The sequence below is a fragment of the Anabrus simplex genome, chromosome 8, assembly GCF_040414725.1.
Source record: "Anabrus simplex isolate iqAnaSimp1 chromosome 8, ASM4041472v1, whole genome shotgun sequence".
NCBI lineage: Eukaryota > Metazoa > Arthropoda > Insecta > Orthoptera > Tettigoniidae > Anabrus > Anabrus simplex.
In genome coordinates this window covers 95767888-95790091 of record NC_090272.1, presented here as the reverse complement: position 1 = coordinate 95790091, position 22204 = coordinate 95767888, and the positions used below count along the sequence as shown (strand labels likewise).

Sequence of the window (22204 nt, the reverse complement as noted above, 5' to 3'; positions counted from 1 at the left end):
ACCATTCCTCTCTACTAAGAAAACAACCTTCTCCTTTACCCATGTCTCTCATTTCCAGCTTCCTGCTTATTCCACCAAATCCAGAAAAACAGTCCATAAAATTAGTACAATATCACCAAAATTATAATGGAGTAAATGATATTCACTAGATGCTATGATGTACATAATCTAGCTATTGTATTTTTGAAACCCACACACAAGTTTACCTTATGTGCGATTCACACTGTATCTTTTACTACCTCTGTATGTATATGCATGATATTGATCATGAATAAAAATGTTTAAAATATGAATGTGATGTGTAAAAGTTTGATATGTTATAAAACTTGCAATTTTATGGTTAGACAGGTTAATTTTTTTTTTTTTTTTTTTTTTTTTTTTTTTTTTTTTTTTTTTTTTTTTTTTTTTTTTTTTTAAGAATTGAGTTTTGTAGTGGAAGGAACAAAGAGACAGGGAGATGATTTTGGGGCTGTATCCACAAACAAGGTGATTTATGAGGATTTGCAGCCACTTACAGAGCTGATTTCTGAAGATATTTTGAGCAAAATATGTTATATAAGCCTGTGTCTTATTATTAATACTGAAGAGAGTTACAATTATTTGGAAGTTGTTTGTAAAATGCATTTGTCTTCAGTTCCTGTCTATTGAAAGGTAACATAAAATTAAATGAACTCTTCACAAATAATCCTTATTTAATTAGCTCATGGTCTAAAGTTCAAGATATTGTTTTGAATTCCTACCTGCTTCGTACAGCTGCATAGAGTGGTGCATGCATTTCATAAGCATGTGCATAGGCATAATGAAGTGGACAGTTTGTGAAGAGTTTATATTCTATTTTATTTTATTTTACCCTTTCATGAAATAAACATAATAAAACTGTATTTTACAAAATACATTTAAATTTTTGTAACTCTGTAAGTACTGAGAATATGACACGTATTAATTGACTTTTTTTTTCTTTGCTCAAAATGTCTTCAGCAATCAGCTTCATAATTGGCCGTAACTCTTCATGAATCGCGCTGTGTATTTCTATTGTTTTTCATTAGCCACCAACCTGTCGTCGATCCAGACATCCACCCCATGTGGAAGATCTCTCCAAGGAAGGGAGCAGAACTCGGGCCAAATCTTTGGGTCCACCAACCATGGCCACAATGTAGATGAGAGCTTCAATTGTGACACTCGAGGCCAGTACCTGTTCTGAAGCATTTCCTAGAGAGCATTCACCTCCTCCAGGACAGAGGAATCCTCCACAGTGTCCTGGGACCTTTGGAATGGCACTTTCTGTACATAGGAAGGAAAAAAGTGAAGAAAAAACATTTCTTAAGAAACATGATATTTTCCACTCCTTTTACTTTTATTAATATCATAACTGCTCATAGAAATCACTCTGAATAACTGAGTTCCTAAAGATGGAGGATGTATAACATAGGAAGGAACATGAATTAATAAGACACCAAGAATGGTGAGAAAATAAAAGTAGAATATGGGGAATCTAATACAGTTACCTGCATTCTAATCTAATACAATATTCCGAATTATGTATCATCATGGAGATAGTGACGGCTAAGAAGTGTTACCTTGTACCTGCAAAAAGCAAACTTTTCAGTTACAACTATGAGATGGACTTACGATAGAAAATACAGTATCTGTTTTCTAACTAAAAAAGGAGACTGCAATGAAAATAATATGAGTGTGAAGAGCCTATAATTGTTGTAAACAAAAAGAAAAAAGTCAATTTTAACAATACAGCTTAAGCACCTTCGGTCAGTCTTACATTAATTTCCCTTCTCATAAACATTTTTTGGTATCCCCTGTCGACTTTGTTTCCAGTTCTTTTCTAGTTGGTGGGTGATAATTCCTATCCTATCATAGAGATAGGATGGAAATGGTAGGAATGTGAGAAACAATATGGAAAGGCACGTGATAGTAGCAGGTGATCTCAATTTACCGAATGTCAATTGGGAAGGTAATGCAAATGACAGAAAGCATGAACAACAAATGGCAAATAAGTTAATGTAGGTAGGACAGCTGATTCAGAAACTGATGGAACCAACTAGAGGGAATAATATTCTGGATGTGGTGCTGGTAAAACCAGATGAGCTCTATAGAGAAACCAAAGTAATAGATGGAATTAGTGATCACAAAGCTGCTTTTGTCATAGTTAAAAATAAATGTAAAAACAAGGAAGGTATTAATATTAGGACTATTAGGCAGTACGATATGGCTGATAAAACAGACATGAGGGAGTTTTTAAAAAGTAATTATGATCAGTGCAAAATGGTAAATAAAAATGTAAACAGACTCTGGGATGGGTTTAAAACAATTGTTGAGGAATATGAAAATAGGTTTGTACCTTTAAAGGTGGTAAGGAATGGAAAAGATCCACTATATTATAACAGAGAAGTAAAGAGACTAAGAAGGAGGTGGAGGTTGGAAAGATTTAGAGTTAGAAATGGCTGTGGAAGTAAGGAGAAATCGAAGGAACTTACTAGGAAATCAACTCTAGCAAAGAAGTCAGCTAAGGATGACATGATGGCAAACATAATGGGCGGTCATACAAATTCTAGTGAAAAATGGAATCATATGTATATAGGTACTTTAAAGTAGAAACAGGTTCCAGGAAGTATATTCCAGGAATCATTAATGAACAAGGGGAAGATCTTCAAAAGACAGAAGTATTCAGTCAGTAGTATGTAAAGATTGTTGGTTACAAGGATAATATCCAGAGAGAGGAGGTGACTAATACTACAGAAGTATTTAAATTTACTTATGATAACAATGACATTTACAGTAAGATACAAAAGTTGAAAACTAGAAAAGCGGCTGGAATTGATAAGATTTCTGGGGATACACGAAAGACAATGAGTTGGGACAATGTACCCTATTTGAAGTACTTATTTGATTATTGATTGCATTAAGGAGCTATACCAAATGAATAGAGAGTTGCTATAGTAGCCCCTGTGTATAAAGGAAAGAGTGATAGACAAAAAGTTGAAAATTACAGGTCAGTCAGTTTGAGATGCATTGCATTTAAGCTTTGGGAAAGCATTCTTTCTGATTATATTAGACACGTTTGCAAAATTCATAACTGGTTTGATAGAAGGCAGTTTGAGTTTAGGAAAGGTTATTCCACTGAAGCTCAACTTGTAGGATTCCAGCAAGATATAGCAGATATCCTGGATTCAGGAGGTCAAATGGACTGTGTCAAAATTGACCGATCTAAGGCATTTGATAGGGTAGATCATGGGAGACTACTGGCAAAAATGAGTGCAATTGGACTAGAAAAAAGAGTGACTGAATGGGTGGCTATATTTCTAGAAAATAGAACTCAGAGAATTAGAGTAAGCAAAGCTTTATCTGTTCCTGTAATAATTAAGAAGGGAATTCCTCAAGGCTGTATTATTGGATCTTTATGTTTTCTTATATATATCAATGATATGTGAAGAAATGGAATCGGAGATAAGGCTGTTTGCAGACAAGATTGTGAGCAACTGCAAAATGACCTTGATAATGTTGTGAGAAAGACAGCAGGTAATGGTATGATGATAAATGGGGTTAAAAGTCAGGTTGTGAATTTCACAAATAGGAAAAGTCCTCTCAGTTTTAATTACTGCGTTGATTTGATGAAAGTTCCATTTGGGGACCATTGTAAGTACCTAGGTGTTAATATAAGGAAAGATTGCAAATAAAGGGTACAGATCTCTGCATATGGTTATGAGGGTATTTAAGGGTTGTAGTAAGGATGTAAAGGAGAAGGCATATAAGTCTTTGTAACATCCCAACTAGAATATGGTTCCAGCGTATGGGACCCTCACCAGGATTACTTGATTCAAGAACTGGAAAAAATACAAAGAAAAGCAGCTCGATTTGTTCTGGGTGATTTCCAACAATACAGTAGCATTACAAAAATGTTGCAAAGTTTAGACTGGGAAGACTTGGGAGAAAGGAGACGAGCTGCTCGACTAAGTGGTATTATAAATTTACTCATTCAGGACAAATATTTCAGGTTCCCTATAGGAATCATCATCTACAGTATACCATAAGTGGTATGTTCTGAGGTGTCAGTGGAGATATAGCATGGAATGACATCAGTAAACAAATAATTTTGAGCGATGTCTTTAAAAGTAGGAAAGATCATAATATGAAGATAAAGCTGGAATTCAAGAGGATAAATTGGGGCAAATATTCGTTTATAAGAAGGGGAGTTAGGGATTGGAATAACTTACCAAGGGAGATGTTCAATAAATTTCCAATTTCTTTGCAATCATTTAAGAAAAGGCTAGGAAAACAACAGACAGGGAATCTGCCACCTGGGTGACTGCCCTAAATGCAGATCAGGATTGATTGATTGATTAATTGATTGATTGATTGATTGATTGATTGATTGATTGATTGATTGATTGATTTTACCTGGACCTGACGGTTGGTTTGAGTTCCACACAGCCTAAGTGACTACAATTGAGGAGCTATCTGACGGTGAAATGGCGAACCCGCTCTAGAAATCCAAGGTTGTCATAAAACATGTGACAATCTCCTAATATCACAGATTTAAGTTCATCCTGCTGCATCCACTTAAGATACAATATTTTCAGTGGAACTTTATATACTTGGGTGAAGTCGCTCTCATTTTCAGCATTAATTTCTGAGTTGTCTTATGTGTAGGTAAATCAATACAAGGGCCATAAAAAATAACCTTTACGTGAATCAATCCATCTGGAGATTATTTTATTACCTTAACATCCTTAACAAACAGTCTATTAGATGATCTTGCTGGAAGAATTGACTTGTACTTGATGGACTGGGAATAGTCTCTTTTGAAGTCATATTGAAGTTTGTTTCACTTCATAAAAGAGATTTCTTTTTGCAGACACAAGGCATTTTATTTAGTGACAAGGAAGATAAATAAGGACATGTTTCAAGTTGTTCTCAATGGATGAATGAACTGAATCTATTATGTTAATTAATTGGAGGAAACCCACATTCTGCACTTCATGTTGAGCGTTCTTGTCTCTTCTCGAATGTTCACTAAAGACTGCTAGTGTTTCACCTCCACCTTTTGTTAATGGCCTGTTTCATGTAACCTTTTCTTTTTATTCTTCAGGCCTTGTAGTATGAGTAATTATGCCCCTGTATATTACGGTATTTATGGTAACCATGTCTATGTTTAGTTTCCCTTGAGGAACACTACCTTACCTGGTTGTGAATCTTTGTAATTGATAAGCCCACCATGGGGCAACCTGTGTATGAATACTATAAAGTGGGGTCACCCCAGGGATTACCAGTGCAGTCCGGCTCCATGGCTAAAATGGTTAGCATGCTGGCCTTTGGTTTAAGGGGCCCCGGGTTCGATTCCCGATCAGGTCGGGAATTTTAACCTTAACTGGTTATTTCCACTGCCCCGGGGACTGGTTGTTTGTGTCGTCCGTAAACAGAAAATACAAGACAAACAAAGAGAGAATTAGAAAAATAAGAAAAATATATCAGTAAAAAAGAAAAAGCGTCCGGCTCCATGGCTAAATGGTTAGCATGGTGGCCTTTGGTTCAAGGGGCCCTGGGTTCGATTCCCGGCCGTGTCAGGGATTTTAACCTTAATTGGTTATTTCCATTGGCCCGGGGACTGGGTGTTTGTGTCGTCCTTAAAACATAAAATACAAGACAAACAAAGAGAGAATTAGAAAAATAAGAAAACATATCAGTAAAATGTCTAAAAAATATATTTTAAAAAGAAGTTGGAGCAGTTAGCTGGGGTAGGTTGAATATTTAAAAAAATTAAAAAATTTAAAAAAAGTGTAACTGAAAATGTAAATAGTAACATATTGCTTGATTGAGGCTAGCCTCTATGTATTTTGGAGCTCAGACTCTATAATATGTACCTGTTCAGAGCAATTATGCTCTTTCCTGTGTAGGTTAACAACTGGGAGTTTCTCCCAATTAATCTTGTACCCGGATAAGGACTTTGAAGTCCAATGTATTGTTGGAGCTGATGAGCTCATTATTTAATATGAATATCCTCACGTAATATTTCAACTCTTTCTTTTCATATCATTAGATTACTCTATATGAATTTTAAGAAAAGAAAGAAATAAAATTTCCAATTTTTGTCAAAATAAATTTTTGCTCTAAGTGATCCCCTGTCCAGCCATTCGACCCAGGCACTTCTTATTCTCTGTGAGCCATGGAACCACGGTAACAATTATTATTAATATTATTTTTATTTTCTCTAATACTGATGTCATAGATTTTGCTCAGTAATGCAGTATGTCGGGGGTCGAAGGGGTAGTATGTAGTCCCGCGGGTTCACTTCTTGCTGGTGGAAGTGTACTTATAAAACACAGGAAATGCCATTTACTCCTACCAAGTCCGATACATTGCACGTCTACACCGTGGCCCCTGGGCAACAGGTACACTGCAAGTACACAGCTAAGTCATATAAAGGCAAAAAAGCGAGTTCCCGACGCTTCAAAATGGGAATCAGCTAAGGGAGACAACCCGAAAGAAAACATCGGCCCTCCAGGGTGGCTGGGGGGGTGGTGTTGGGCTGACAACGCAATCTGTAAAAGCCTCTTGTTACAAAACCTGAGGAAGAAATAGCCGGCCTAACCTTTTTACGACGACCTCGCAAACATGAAAAGAACTTGAGAATTGGTTCATTGAATGTCTTAACTCTTGACCAAGCTGGAAACCTAAGAAAGTTGCTAGATCAGCTGGATGAGTATAGACTAGATACACTGACTGACAGAGCAAATGCAACACCAAGGAGGAGTGGTTCGAAAGGGATGAAAGTTGGGGAAAAAACAGAGTCGGCACGGAAGAATAATTGATGTTTATTTCAAACCGATATGCAGGTTACACAATGCGCACGGCATCGACTCAGTAGGATGTAGGACCACCGCGAGCGGCGATGCACGCAGAAACACGTCGAGGTACAGAGTCAGTAAGAGTGCGGATGGTGTCCTGAGGGATGGTTCTCCATTCTCTGTCAACCATTTGCCACAGTTGGTCGTCTGTACGAGGCTGGGGCAGAGTTTGCAAACGGCATCCAATGAGATCCCACACGTGTTCGATTGGTGAGAGATCCGGAGAGTACGCTGGCCACGGAAGCATCTGTACACCTCGTAGAGCCTGTTGGGAGATGCGAGCAGTGTGTGGGCGGGCATTATCCTGCTGAAACAGAGCATTGGGCAGCCCCTGAAGGTACGGGAGTGCCACTGGCCGCAGCACATGCTGCACGTAGCGGAGGGCATTTAACGTGCCTTGAATACGCACTAGAGGTGACGTGGAATCATACGCAATAGCGCCCCAAACCATGATGCCGCGTTGTCTAGCGGTAGGGCGCTCCACAGTTACTGCCGGATTTGACCTTTCTCCACGCCGACGCCACACTCGTCTGCGGTGACTATCAACGACAGAACAGAAGCGTGACTCATCGGAGAACACGACGTTCCGCCATTCCCTCATCCAAGTCGCTCTAGCCCGGCACCATGCCAGGCGTGCACGTCTATGCTGTAGAGTCAATGGTAGTCTTCTGAGCGGACGCCGGGAGTGTAGGCCTCCTTCAACCAATTGACGGGAAATTGTTCTGGTCGATATTGGAACAGCCAGGGTGTCTTGCACATGCTGAAGAATGGCGGTTGACGTGGCGTGCGGGGCTGCCACCGCTTGGCGGCGGATGCGCCGATCCTCGCGTGCTGACGTCACTCGGGCTGCGCCTGGACCCCTCGCACGTGCCACATGTCCCTGCGCCAACCATCTTCGCCACAGGCGCTGCACCGTGGACACATCCCTATGGGTATCGGCTGCGATTTGACGAAGCGACCAACCTGCCCTTCTCAGCCCGATCACCATACCCCTCGTAAAGTCGTCTGTCTGCTGGAAATGCCTCCGTTGACGGCGGCCTGGCATTCTTAGCTATACACGTGTCCTGTGGCACATGACAACACGTTCTACAATGACTGTCGGCTGAGAAATCACGGTACGAAGTGGGCCATTCGCCAACGCCGTGTCCCATTTATCGTTTGCTACGTGCGCAGCACAGCGGCGCATTTCACATCATGAGCATACCTCAGTGACGTCAGTCTACCCTGCAATTGGCATAAAGTTCTGACCACTCCTTCTTGGTGTTGCATTTGCTCTGTCAGTCAGTGTATTACTGCTATTCAAGATGGACTGGTGAAGGAGTGATATAGAGAAAGAATCACATGGTATTCTATAATTGCCACACGAAGGATCACATTTTTAATACTGGTTTTATTGTCAATAAGTAGATAAAACATCTTATCGTGGATTTTCGGGCAAAACTGCATAGATTGTGCAGACTCTTAGAATTAGAGGGAAGTTCTTCAACTACAGTCTTATCTGTGCACACGCTCCAACTGAAGAGAAGAGTGATGAAGATAAAGATTCATTTTACAATGAATTAGATGAAATTTACAATGAGTGCGCAAGAGCAGACTGTAAAATAATCTTTGGGGATTTGAATGAAATGAAATGTCGTATGGCTTTTAGTGCCGGGATATCCCAGGAAGGGTTCGGCTCGCCAGGTGCATGTCTTTCTATTTGACTCCCGTAGGCGACCTGCGCGTCGTGATGAGGATGAAATGATGATGAAGACAACACATACACCCAGCCCCCGTGCCATTGGAATTAACCAATTAAGGTTAAAATCCCCGACCCGGCCGGGAATCGAACCCGGGACCCTCTGAACCGAAGGCCGGTACGCTGACCATTCAGCCAATGAGTCGGACGGGGATTTGAATGCAAAGATAGGAAAGGAACACAAATACAGACCTTGTATTGGAAAATAAAACTTGCATGATATTTCTAATGATAATGGAATCAGGCTTATACATTTTGCATCCTCGAGAAATATGGTTGTGAGAAGTACAAATTTTAATCACAAGGACATACATAAAATGACATGGAAGTCTCCAGATGGACGTACTTTTAACCAAATTGACCACCTCCTAATAGATGCAAGACACTTCTCTAACTTGATGGATGTTAGAAGTTATAGGGGGGCCAATATTGACTCTGACCATTACCTTGTGGTATCAACTATTAGAAGCCGAATATCTAATGCAAGAAAGGTACATGGATACAATGCAAGAAAGTTCAACAGTGCTCGGCTGAAGGAGCCCAAAACTGCTTTGAGATATGCTAACTTGCTTAATGAGGCCCTGATTGATTTGCCTAATATTGAGAGTATTGATGAATTCTGGAATAATCTTAAAGATTCACTATTAAAAACTACAAATGAAGTTTTAGGAAAGGAAGAGAAAGTTTGGCACAACAATTGATTTGATGAAGAGTGATCACGAGCAACAACCTTAAAAAATGAAGCATAGGCCTACAAGAGAACGCAACAGAGGAACCACACCCGAAAAGCAGTGGAAGAGTATAGAACTTCCAGAAGAGAAGAAAAGAGATTGCACAAGAAGAAAAAGAGACAGTATGAAAGGAAATAATTGGAAGAAATGGAACAGTTGAAAGGGATGAATGATGTGAGAGCTTTCTATCAAAAGTTAAATAAAAGTCGTAAGGATTTCCAGCCTAGAACAAATTTGTGTAGAGATGGCATAATATTGGGCAGTGAGGAAACAATACTAGAAAGATGAGCCCAATATTTTGATGAACTGTTGAATGAAAGCCCAGCTGATGACAAAGAAACCTTACCTTCTGTAAATACAAGAAAATCAGAAATAGAAGTACCGATACCTACTACTGAGGAAGTTGAGCTTGCCATTAAGAAGCTGAAGAATAACAAAGCCCATGGAATGGATTTAATACAATCAGAGCTTGTGAAAAATGCTGGAAAAGAATTTGTTAAACATTTTCACAAACTATTGGCCAAGATATGGGTAGCTGAAACAATCCCTGATGAATGGAATGTAGGTATCATCTGCCCGATACATAAGAAATGTGATATAATGATGTGTTCTTTAGCAGATTGGTGCCTTACGTGGAAAATGCAGTTGGTGACTATCAATGCGGATTTCACTAAGGAAGATCTACTATTGATCAGATCTTCACAATCTGCCAAATACTTAAAAAATGTAAAGAATTTGGTATTGATACACACCATCTCTTCATCGACTTCAGATCAGCCTATGAGAGCATTGATGGAAGTAATCTCTATGTAGCAATGGAAGAGTTTGAGATCCCTAAGAAATTGATCGTCCTTGTGAAAGGTACTGTGGAAAATACTCGGAATTAAATTAAGATCCAGAATATGTTATCAAGTGCTGTAATGACCAAGAATGGAGTTAGGCAAGGAGATTCATTATCATGCCTTTTGTTCAATATAGCTTTGGAAAGTCGTTAGAGAGTATCAACATAAGGGGAACCATCTTATATAAATCAGGTCAAATTTTGGCATATGCAGATGATATTGATTTAATCGCAAGGACACCAAGAGTATTGGGAAAAGCTTTCACAAGCCTCGAAAAAGCAGCAAGAAAGATGAATTTACAGATTAATGAAGAAAAAAGTAAGTACATGCCCATAACCAAGAAAGACTACTTAGTGGATCTACATTCATAGAAATTAGATTGTATAAGTTTGATGTTGTGCGTAGCTTTGCCTATCTTGGATCAGAAGTTAATTCCAAGAACAATGTTAGTTCTGAAATCCAAAAACACATACTGTCTACTAACAAGTGCTATCATGGCCGCAGAAAACAACTGAAGTCTAAGCTGCTGTTCGGGAAAACTAAAGTCTTAATGTATAAAGTTTTAGTAAAGCCTATATTAACATATGGTGCTGAGACTTGGACACTCTGAAAATCTGATGAAAGACAGCTCGGTGTATTTGATTTTGAGGCAAATTTTTGGGCCAGTGGAAGAAAATAGTGTCTGGAGAAGAAGATATAATCATGAATTGTATAATTTATATAATGAACCAAACATTGTTAACTGCATAAAGATGAGAAGGTTGGAGTGGGCAGGACATGTACTGTATGCTAATGACAGAATGATGATATTTAATGCAGTGCCAGAAGGAATCGGGAAAGTTGGAAGACCAAAGTTAGGGTGTGAAGAAGGGGTGATAGAGGATGTAAAGATAACTGAAATAAAAAATTGGAGGAACTCTGCACTTAACAGGAAAGAATGGGGAAAACTTCTTCAGAAGGCCAAGGCTCAAAAAGGGCTGTCATGCTAGTGATGATGATGATGATGATGATGATGAATAATGCAGTATGTCATGGTTAATTGTACCAAATACTTTAGAGAATATTATTAGTTCAACATTTCACTCTTGCTAATAAGGTGTGCTCATGTAGTTTGAAACTAAAAACATTTCTTGTAGCGAAATCAAGATTATAGAATAGCCATGCATTAGAATGTTCATAAAATGACAAATAAGCATCTAACTTATTCATGCTGCTAGAACAACATGGCATGATATCCATTTTCCTGTCTTCAAAAATCTGACCAGGTGGGATCAAACCTGAGATCTTAGAATCTTAGATACAAGATTAGACTACTTGCATGAGAATTTTGACATTCTGTTTTGCTTTACCAGATGGCAGAAGAATACTTTTGGATGAAGAATAATTGGTTGAGCTGTCATTAATTTAGCCACTGGCAGAAGTGGATGTCATAATTATCCTACTTTCTTGTGTCTAAGATTCTACAATCTCAGGTTTTTTGATCCCACCTGATGAGAATTTTTGAGACAGGAAAATGGATATCATGCCATGTTGCTCTAGCAGCATGAACAGGTTAGATGCTCATTAATATGTCACTAGAAACCTTTCACATACTGGCGATGTGCAGCATGGAGTGTTGAATGGACTTTCTTCTGCCTTTCAAAAATCTGGTTCTATTCCCTAGATTCCCAGCCCAAAGTTTGCAACATTTTCATAACACTACAGGCTTGTCAGAAATCACCAAGAACAAATGATGTTGCTTTCTTTTGGATCTTTTCCAGTTCTCATATCAAGTAATCCTGGTGAGGGTCCCGTACACAGGAACCACACTCTACTGGGAGTCTTACCAAAGACTCATATGATTTGAAGGTGCTCAAATATGACAGCCCCGTGTCGGTAGATTTACTGGCACGTAAAAGAACTCCTGCGGGACTAAATTCCGGCACCTCGGCATCTCCGAAGACCTTAAAAAGTAGTTAGTGGGACGTAAAGCAAATAACATTATTATTATTAAGACTCATATGCCCTCTGCTTTAAATCTTTACTACAGTCCTTATATATCTTTATAACAATGTGAAGATATCTGTATCCTTTCTTTACAACCTCATTAATGTGATTACCACAATGAAGATCATTTCTTATATTAACACCTAGGTACTTACAATGATCCCCATGAGGTACTATAACCCCTTCCACACAGTCATTAAAACTGAGAGGACTTTTCCTCTTGGTAAAACTTAGAACCTGACTTTTTACCTCATTTACCACCATACCATTTTCTGCTGTTCATCTTACAACATTGTCAAGGTCTTTTTTGTAGTCGCTCACAATAGTTCAACAAAATATCTTCTAGAGAAATTCAATACAGTACATACCCAATTACAGATCAAAACATGTACTATTATTAAATGTTTATAGCTACTGTATTGAGCAGGTGGACTGAGCTTTTGTAATTTCTTTATAAGAAATTTTGTTTAACTATTGCATAAGTCAATACGGATCAGATCATGAAGTTTATCACATGTAAGTTGCTTACAATCCGGTAATTTATTTACTTCTCTATACAGTATAACATCATCTACCAATCTACCAATATATATATATGTATCAGAAAACATAAAAGTGCAATAATACTGCCATGTGGGACCCCCTCCTAATCATTACAGCATCAGATAATGCTTCACCTATTCTGATTCTCCAAGTTCTATTTTCTAAAAATTTATCCATCCATTAACTTATTCAGTCAGCAGTATGTAAAGATTGTTGGTTACAAGGATAATGTCCAGATGGAGGAGGTGACTAATACTAAAGAAGTATTAAAATTTACCTATGATAACGACATTTACAAGAAGATACAAAACTAGAAAAGTGGCTGGAATTGATAATATTTCTGGGGATATAGCATCATATCTAAAGTACTTATTTGATTATTGATTGCATGAAGGAGCTATACTAAATGAATGGAGAGTTGCTATAGTACCCCTGTGTATAAAGGAAAAGGTGCTAGACATAAAGCTGAAAATTACAGGCCTGTCAGTTTGGCATGCATTGCATGTAAGTTTTGGAAAAGCATTCTTTCCGATTATATCTTCTATATATATAAAAGCAAGTCGGGCTGGAGCGATGTATATATAAATATTTAAAAATGAAAAAAGACGTGAATTAATGAGGCACTTCCAGAAATCTCAGAAATTTGAAACTTGGTACGGGAGAAGCTGATGACCCCAGGATCCCTAGAAAAATCAAAAATTCTCAAACTTCCCTCAAGGGGGCACACTGGGGGCCTCAAATTTTGGGCTCAGCATAAGAACGCAGTCGTCTAATTTATCCAAAACGACAACCTATAGGTTTCGTGGGCTTAAAAATGTTCGGGAATTTCCTAATTTTTATCCCCCGTCCCCGCAAATCAAAATGGCGGCACAACTTGCCAGACGAGGTAGAAAATTGAAATTTGGTAAAATTATAGCTTTTGGTCCCTACCCGACAGAAAAATTCCAAGATGTGCAAATTTTTCACTTTTTACCCCCCCAAAGATATCGAAATATGGAGGCAATTTTAATGACTGTGCAGACACTCCTTTTGAATTATTTGTTGGCTAAACGGTAAGTCGTATCACAAAACGGATGGCACAATCTCTCTTCAATTCGGAGTGATCTACAACTTTGGTCCTATGACATTTTGTTGTATCTCTCTGCCTTATACGTTAGATTTGGCCGTATTTATCGTACAATCCGTTTTTCGATTTGATGTACCTTTTAGCAGCAGTTATTCTGTAAATGATGGTTAACATCCTTACACTTCCGTATGACGACTATATTCTTTCATTCACGTCGATTTGTAGAAATCTAGAAAGGGTTTGTCTGCCATTGGTATTAAATACATTGCAAATCGATAGTGACTGTCAGAAGGAGGGCTTCTGCTATTGTTTTCAGTCCTCCCCACATCGACTCTGACAGGCAGTAGGAATGGGGTCGTCCTCCATCTCTTGTGCACTATTTTAATGCATAATTCCCTTCTCAATTCGACTAGCAGAACTCTAGGGAGCGTGCAATTTTTTTTCAAAACTATTTTACCCGATCCTGTTTGTCAGTAGGCAAGGGTGTCTTCCATTATAAACAAATTGACCCATCTAAAATGTGACTGACGATAGGCATAGTGGCCTGCTATTATAATGGAATCTCACCAACTCGGTGTGACTGGCAGGAAGCTGACTGGCATTAGAAAATGCGTCTGCCATTATAAAGATAAGAACGCAACTCACTTTTGACTGGCAGTAAGGAAGGTCCTTGCAAATACAATAAAAGTTCCTCAACTGTAATCTATCTGAAAGTAGGAACTGGGGTCTGCCATTGTAATGAAACCTCCCCAAATCAATTTTGGCTGCGCACTAGGCAATGGGGTCTGCCGTTAAATGAAAATTACCTTCTTCGTTGTGAATTGCAGTGAACAAGTGGACTGCCGTTATCATCACAATTCCACAAATCACACTTTCATTGGAAACAACGTCTGTGGATTTCACAATACTGATTCTCAGATAAAGCCAAGACAAACCCAATTTAAAAATCTTATTCACTTCATGTGCACTAATTTACTTCGATATCCGTATACAATGTAGACTACCGTAGCGAAGCACGGGTACATTTGCTAGTTAGACATGCTTCCAAAATTAATAACTAGTTCAATAGAAGGTAGTTCGGCTTTAGGAAAGCTCAACTTGTAGGATTACGGCAAGATATAGCAGATATCTTGGATTCAGGAGGTAAAATGGATTGTATCGTGATTGACCTGTCTAAGGCATTTGATAAAGTGACAAAAATGAGTGCAATTGGACTAGACAAAATAGTGACTGAATGGGTGGCTGTATTTCTAAAAAATAGATCTCAGAGAATTAGAGTAATCGAAGCTTTATCTGACCCTGTAATAATTAAGAGGGGAATTCCTCAAGGCAGTATTATTGGATCTTTATTTTTTCTTATATATATAAATGAGATGAGAAAAGAAGTGGAATCAGACATAAGGCTTTTTGCAGATGATGTTATTATGTATAGAGTAATAAATATGTTACAATATTGTGAGCAATTGTAAATGACCTCTTTTTTCTAGTCAAATAACCCTCTTTTCCATCAGCAGTCTCCCACGATCTACTATATCAAAAGCTTTGAATAGATCAATAGAGATACAGTCCATTTTACCTCCTGAATCTAAAATATCTGCTATTATCTTGCTAGAATTCTACAAACTGAGCCTCACTAGAATAACTACCTTCTATTAAACTAGGTAGTAATTTTGCAAACATGTCTAATATAATCAGAAAGAATGATTTCCCAGAGCTTACAAACAACACATGTCAAGCTGACTAGCCTGGAATTATCTGCTTTACTTCTATCATCCTTTCCTCTGCACAATAGGCAGTTACAGCAACTCTCCATTCATCTCTTTTAACTTCTTCATGAAAACAGTAATCAGGTAAGTGCTTCAGATAGAGTACTATATCCCAATCCATTGCCTTTAGTATATTCCCAGAAATCTTATCAATCCCAGCTTCTATTCTAGATTTCAATTTTTGTATCTTCTTGTAAATGTCCTTATTATTATAGGTATCATAGTATCACATTTTAGTAGCTGTAACTGTAAGACCACCTACAGTACTTAACACATGCATATATTAGGAAATAGACAGGCTGAAATTTCAGTACTCTGCAAGTTGAGAATTTTCATTTCCTTGTTTAAAAATTCAAAATCTGACAAGAGCTCTTCTTCCCCAATAACTTTCGTCTTTTGTAGTGTATCAACTGATCTTACCTTCTATTTTCTCTTCAGCTTCCTTTTCTTTGTCTTTCTTGTTCTTTGTTGCAGCAGATTTGGGCACTTCTTTACCTAACTGTTGCATCAGATGGTTTAATAGGAGACAGGCAACCTTGCTGTTTCGCATCATGAGTACCTGAAATACAAACACAGTCAAACTTTAATCATATCAGTTAGTCCAACAAGTAGACAGATTGTAGTGACATCTCCTTACCTTGAGTAGAAGAGTCCATGATGCCTGAGGCTGGGCAACAAGTACTGACAGCTCCAATGCTATAGCAGGTCCATCTGGTAGCTTACGAATGTTGCTAGTATTTGATGGAAACAGATGTGGAGAAGTCAACACAAACCATGGACTAGGGGAACTTTGGTCTCGTTGGGAAAAAACGGGTAATCCACCTAAACCTTTGCGGAATACCTGTTAGGATATGAAATTATCAACTTAGATTCCTGTATTTCCAGCTGTACAGAAAGCACGCATGATTTTCACATTTCTATAAAATCAGGGAACTGCATCAAACTTGACATCAACTTGATGGCAGCAAAGAAAAAGAGAAGAAGAGGTTGCTATCATACACCCTCAATTAAACCAAGGTTTTGGTCTTGCTGGAGTGACAGCAATTTAATTTTTGAATCTTTCTGGGAATACTGCAGACAGCAATAACATTCCATTTTATTATTATGTTAATTAATTGGAAGGGTAAAAGACCTTCCTAGGAGGAAACCCACCTTCTGCATTTCATGTTGAGAGTTATACAAATGATGACACACCTCTATCAGAGGTAAGGTTCTCCCATATCGTAAATCATCTATATCTATATAATATTTGATAAGCTGTTTTCCAGTACTGGAAATTGTAAGAAAACAACTGATTTCAGTGAGTAACCCTCATTTTAAAATGTACGATCTGAAGCAAAACAGAGTCATCTCTGTACAGGCCAAGAAGTCTCCTGGAAGGGTGGAAGGTGAAGGCTTCCACTATCTGTTATCTTGGCACTTCACCGGCCACCTTTGCCCCCAGGAATTAACCTGGTACTCATTTTTGGTGCAGGTCGAGTGAACTTCAGGGACAAGTACGATCTGAAGGTCCTCAGAAATATATTAGGTTTTATTTCAAAGAGCGATACCCCATTTTAAAGTGTACAATCTGAAGAATCTCAGAAAAATAATTTATTTTAGAGGATTGCCAATTTTCCTATGTATTTTTTCATTTAAAAAGTTTTTCTTCAAGTAGTTTGAAGGTGTCTGTCTCCTTGGCTGAATGGTCAACACAGTGGTCTTTGGCCATTAGGACTTTGAGTTCAATTCCTGGCTATGCAGGAGATTTTAACCACATTTTTTTTTGTTAATTCATTCATTCATTCATTCATTCATTTAGCTTCCATAGACTGTACAATTACATATTTTGAAATATGCCAACAGTATAGGAGTTGTCAAGTGATTTCCTAATACTAACAATAATATATGCACAACAATGAACATTTTGAAACAGAAGAAGAACAGAAACACCACATACCTCAATGTTAGGACATCACATCTTAATTTTTTTAAATAATATTAATAACCAATATTTACAAGACAAAATAAAAATATATTGGTGTGGTGTTAATAATGTGAACATAGTCAATGTGACATTAACATATTTTTAAGGCTATATACTAGATTACAAGTTAATAAGTAGTAGCATCATTACCAGCACTTCATCATGTATTCTTCTGTACTGTAGAAGCAGCTACTCAGCAGGAGATTTTTTAAAGCTGTGGTAAATGAACTGACGGGACTAATATCTTTAATCGTATTTGGAAGCTTATTATACAATCTGATTCCAACAGAGTCTACATGTCTCAAGGCAATGGTTTTAATAAGAAGAAATTTGCGCACAAATGTGCATTACATTTTAGAGTAATCCAATAAGGAAGCTGTTCTTTTGCTGCATACACTAAAATGGTATCGTTCACATCGTTTGTTACATAACACGCACACGCACTGCACAGATGGGTCATGAAAACCCGGTCGTACGCACAGTTTGTGATGGAAACCATGTATGGCCAGTCTATTCAGAGCACTCCTCAGTTCGTTGTTCGGCCCAGTCCAGCTTCGATTAATCATTGCGTCCGTCCCGTAGAATTCCAAGTCAATTTCCGCTCATTTTCTTAGTCTAATATGAAGTAGTTCCTGTTCTTGTCGTGTGGAGGGTAATTGTAGTCTCATTCTTATGTCTTCCATAAGGAAGGTTTCTCTGGCTAGCTCATAAGCAAGTCTTGACTGTGACATTTTGGAAATACCCAAAATTCTTTTCAAGAATCTAGCCTTGACATTCTCAATAACTCTAAGGTCAGATAGAGTTAGATGTTCCCAAATTAGCTCCAAACCGTATGTCAGGGCAGGTAGAACCTTTGCATAGAACAGCGTCATGGCTGTATTTAGAGACAGTTTAGTGGGTTCCTTCAAATCATACATATTTCTTATGGCTGCCAATGACCTTTCTCTTATATGAATTCTGAAAGAAGTAGAAGAGGGCTGGAGCGTAATTCCCAAGTATTTGAATGAATTCACAACTTCCAGGGCTGTTTCACTGCTTGTTATCTTGTCATTTGCTGCTATTCTCTCTCCTTTCCGGAAAACCATTTGCACTGTTTTATTTCTGTTGATTATGAGACTATTCATGTCGGCATACTTATCGAGTTTATCCATTACAGCTTGTAGGTCATCTCTGTTGTTCGATCCTATTGCTATGTCATCTGCATACTGGTACATCACAACCGATGTTTTGTGGATGATATTTGAGATATCTGCTAAGGCTATGTTAAATAGTATCGGACTAAGGGGGTCCCCTTGAAGTACCCCGTTGCTTTGTATAATGGCTGCTGAGGACGCTTTGCCATCTTGTATCGTGACCCTGTTGTAAGCAAGTATGTTGTTTATGGCTATGGTTAGTGGGTTGTCTGCTCCAATCATATTCGCTAGTTTTCTAAGGAGTATTTCTCTGTTTAAGAGGTCAAAAGCCTTTTTAAAGTCTACAAAGATTACATAAAATTTCCCCTTTGACCACCTCATTGATTCACGTATATTGTCCAAGAGATTCTTGACTGCATGTAATGTCCCTTCTTGTGTTCGATAAAAATATTATTTCTTGTTCTCGTCTGGTAATTGTGATTGTCAAAATTCTTTCTGAAGTGATCAATATTTTTTTTCACGTGTAGAATGCATTGCATGATGTATATGCTTGGTACTGGGAGTATCCTTAGTCTCTTAAATAATGGTCTGCAATGATCTAACCTGTTACGTCTCAATATAATTCTGATAGCTCGTTTCTGTATTCGAAAAATAACATCAAGATTTGATTTGTAACAGCCCCAGAGACCAATAGCATAAGTGATGACAGAATGGAAATATCCAAAATATGCCATTCTAACATATTCTTCACTACAACTATTAGACAAAATCCTTAAGGCAAAACAAACAGAACTCAGAGACTTCCCTATTTTTTTAATATGACAATCCCATCTTAATTTTTCATCTATATGGACACCTAAAAATTTTGTGGTCAACGTATTTTCAATTGCATTTGCATTTAATATAAGGTTGTGTTTTTTTGCAGTTTTGTCATGGTAGTTAGATGCCTTGAATTCCATGTACTGGGTCTTTTTAAAGTTCAATGTTAATTTGTTTTTCCTGAACCATGATTCTAACCTAGACAGGACTGTATTTGCTGTAGTTTCTATAGACGTAGGGTCAGGATTATTAATAATTATGTTTGTATCATCAGCATACAGAACTGCTGTTTCTACCTGATTATTGTGAGGAAGATCATTCACATAGATCAAGAAAAGAACAGGCCCCAAAATACTACCCTGCGGAATACCTAAGTCTATGCTTTTTACCTGAGAGTGATATCTCTCATTATGCCCTTTACTGTTACAATGTGTAATTTCAACAAACTGGGATCGTTTATTCAGGTATGATCTAAACCAGTCATTAACAATTCCTCTAACTCCAATCTGATATAATTTGTGCAACAATATTTCATGATCAACAGTATCAAATGCCTTTGAAAGGTCAAGAAATAGTCCTATCACAGTTTCATCATTGTCAAGAGCATTTACGACCAACTGTGTAAAATGTGATAAAGCAGACAAAGTACTTCTGCCAGCTCTGAACCCATGTTGTGCATTATTTAACAAGTTATATTTGATTAAAAATTTAGTAAGCCGATCTTTCATAGCACATTCAAATATTTTTGAAATAACCGTAAGTATTGATATTGGTCTGTAGTTATGTAAATCGTGTAAGTTTCCACTTTTAAAGACTGGGATAACTTTAGCTATTTTTAGGAGATTAGGGAACTGACCACTAGAAAATGATTCATTGATGAGATAAGTTAAAGGCTGTACCAGATAGGGAGCACATTTTTTAATGAGTTTTGTGGGAACTTCATCTACACCTGTGGAAGTTTTGTTCTTCAAAGATTGTATGATTTTAAAAACTTCCAGTTCTGTTACTGGAGTTAACTGCATAGAGTTTTGCACAAAGGTTGGGAGTTCTGGTAATACATCTGATTTATTTGCATTTTCAAGTTTGTACGGTAGGGATAGAAAGAAATCATTTATATAATTAGCCAAATGATGAGGGTCATTCATTTGTATTCCCTTATCATTTTTTATGGCAGCAACTTTATTTCCAACTGCATGTCTGTTGGTTTCTCCCTTGATTACCTTCCATATGGTTCGTGATTTATTGCACGACTCTTTAACTTTCTTGTTATTGAGCATTATCTTAGCCATCCTAAGAACTCTTCGATAGACTGATTTGTAGTTTTTAACATACTTACAAAAAACCTGGTCACAACTCTGCTGTGCTAATCTACTTAGTAATTTACATTTTTGACTTGAGATCCGTATACCCTTCGTGATCCATGGCTTTTTTGAAGATTCATTAATTACTGCAAGTTTTTTTGGAAAGTGTAATTCAAATTCCGTTAAAAAAATGCTTAAAAAGGTTCTATACTTTTGGTCAATGCTATGACCGAATGTTATTGGAGTCCAGGTCTGAAGTTTAAGGCTTTCAATGAAACTGTCACATGCAGCTGCAGAGAAAAAACGAGTTAATTGTGCTTGCTTTATTTTGGTTGAATGCTTGCTAGCATTCTCAAATTCTAGTTGTAAAATTTGAGCATGATGATCTGATAATCCAAAATTTATATTGGATGCTTGCATTTTAGAACAATGGAAATTAATACAAATGTTGTCTATCGTTGTAGCTGAGGTGGCAGTTACCCGGGTGGGTGTAAAAATTAAGTGTTTTAGATTACAGCTTTGAAGAACATGCAGTAGTTGTGATGTTGATGGAAGGTTTTCTTCAGCAAAATCTATGTTAAAATCACCACAAAGTATTACTTCTGCGCTGCTATTCCTACCGAAAATGTTATGAAGGACTTGATCTAATTTTTCTAAGAAAATTTCCACATCAGCATCCGGTGAACGGTACACGGTTAACAGAATTACCCTTTTACCATAGGGAAGCTTAAATTCCACTGAAGTTAGTTCAAAATCTAATTCAGAATTATGCACTTCAAGATCCTTCCTTTCTTTACATTCAATTCCTGACTTAGCAAAAATACAAACTCCCCCATGTTCTTTATTAACCCGACTGTAATTACTTGCCAGATAATAACCTTCAATATTAATGAGTTCAAGTTCATCATTATTACACCAATGTTCATCCAAACAGATAAACATAACATCCTGTATTGAATTTAAAATTACTTGTAATTCTAAAATTTTATTTTTAAGACATTGAATGTTCTGATGAAATATTTTGAACCGCCTATTCCTACCCTCCAAGTCATTACCGGTATTTAATTCTGGACCCACATTTTCGATTGAAATGTTATTGGGTCCAGAATCTAACACACGTTTCCCGGACTAGGTAGTTCTAGGACAGTCTTTTCCTGATCTTTACTTGTAATGATGTTACTTATTAACTTGCTTACATATTGCTTCCCAAGTCCATTCAAGTGCATGCCATGCCTCGTATGAGATGTTCGGTTTAATTTACTAATGTCTAACAGTGTAACATTTTTGAAATGACTACATATTTGCCTGAATTTCTCATTTGTGTCCTTGACAGCTTTATTCACAATTGACCAGTCTGTTAAATCATGTCTATGGGGTACGTTTGTCACTATCACATTTGTATGGGTCAGCTTACCTAGAGTCCTTTTCAGAATACTTGCAGCCTGATGGCCTTCAT

General features: G+C 37.6%; 1 protein-coding gene across 1 annotated transcript in view; it reads right to left on the bottom strand.

The window, feature by feature from the left end:
* The window catches only part of LOC136879310 (uncharacterized protein KIAA0825), a 149124-nt gene that overhangs the window by 65714 nt on the left and 61206 nt on the right, over positions 1 to 22204 (bottom strand). The window contains exons 6-8 of the mRNA XM_068229054.1: positions 16167 to 16370; positions 15950 to 16088; positions 1055 to 1257 (exon numbers count right to left, since the gene is read on the bottom strand). Of these exons, the coding sequence (XP_068085155.1) occupies positions 1055 to 1257; positions 15950 to 16088; positions 16167 to 16370 (546 nt within the window). The remainder of the gene's footprint in view (positions 1 to 1054; positions 1258 to 15949; positions 16089 to 16166; positions 16371 to 22204) is intronic.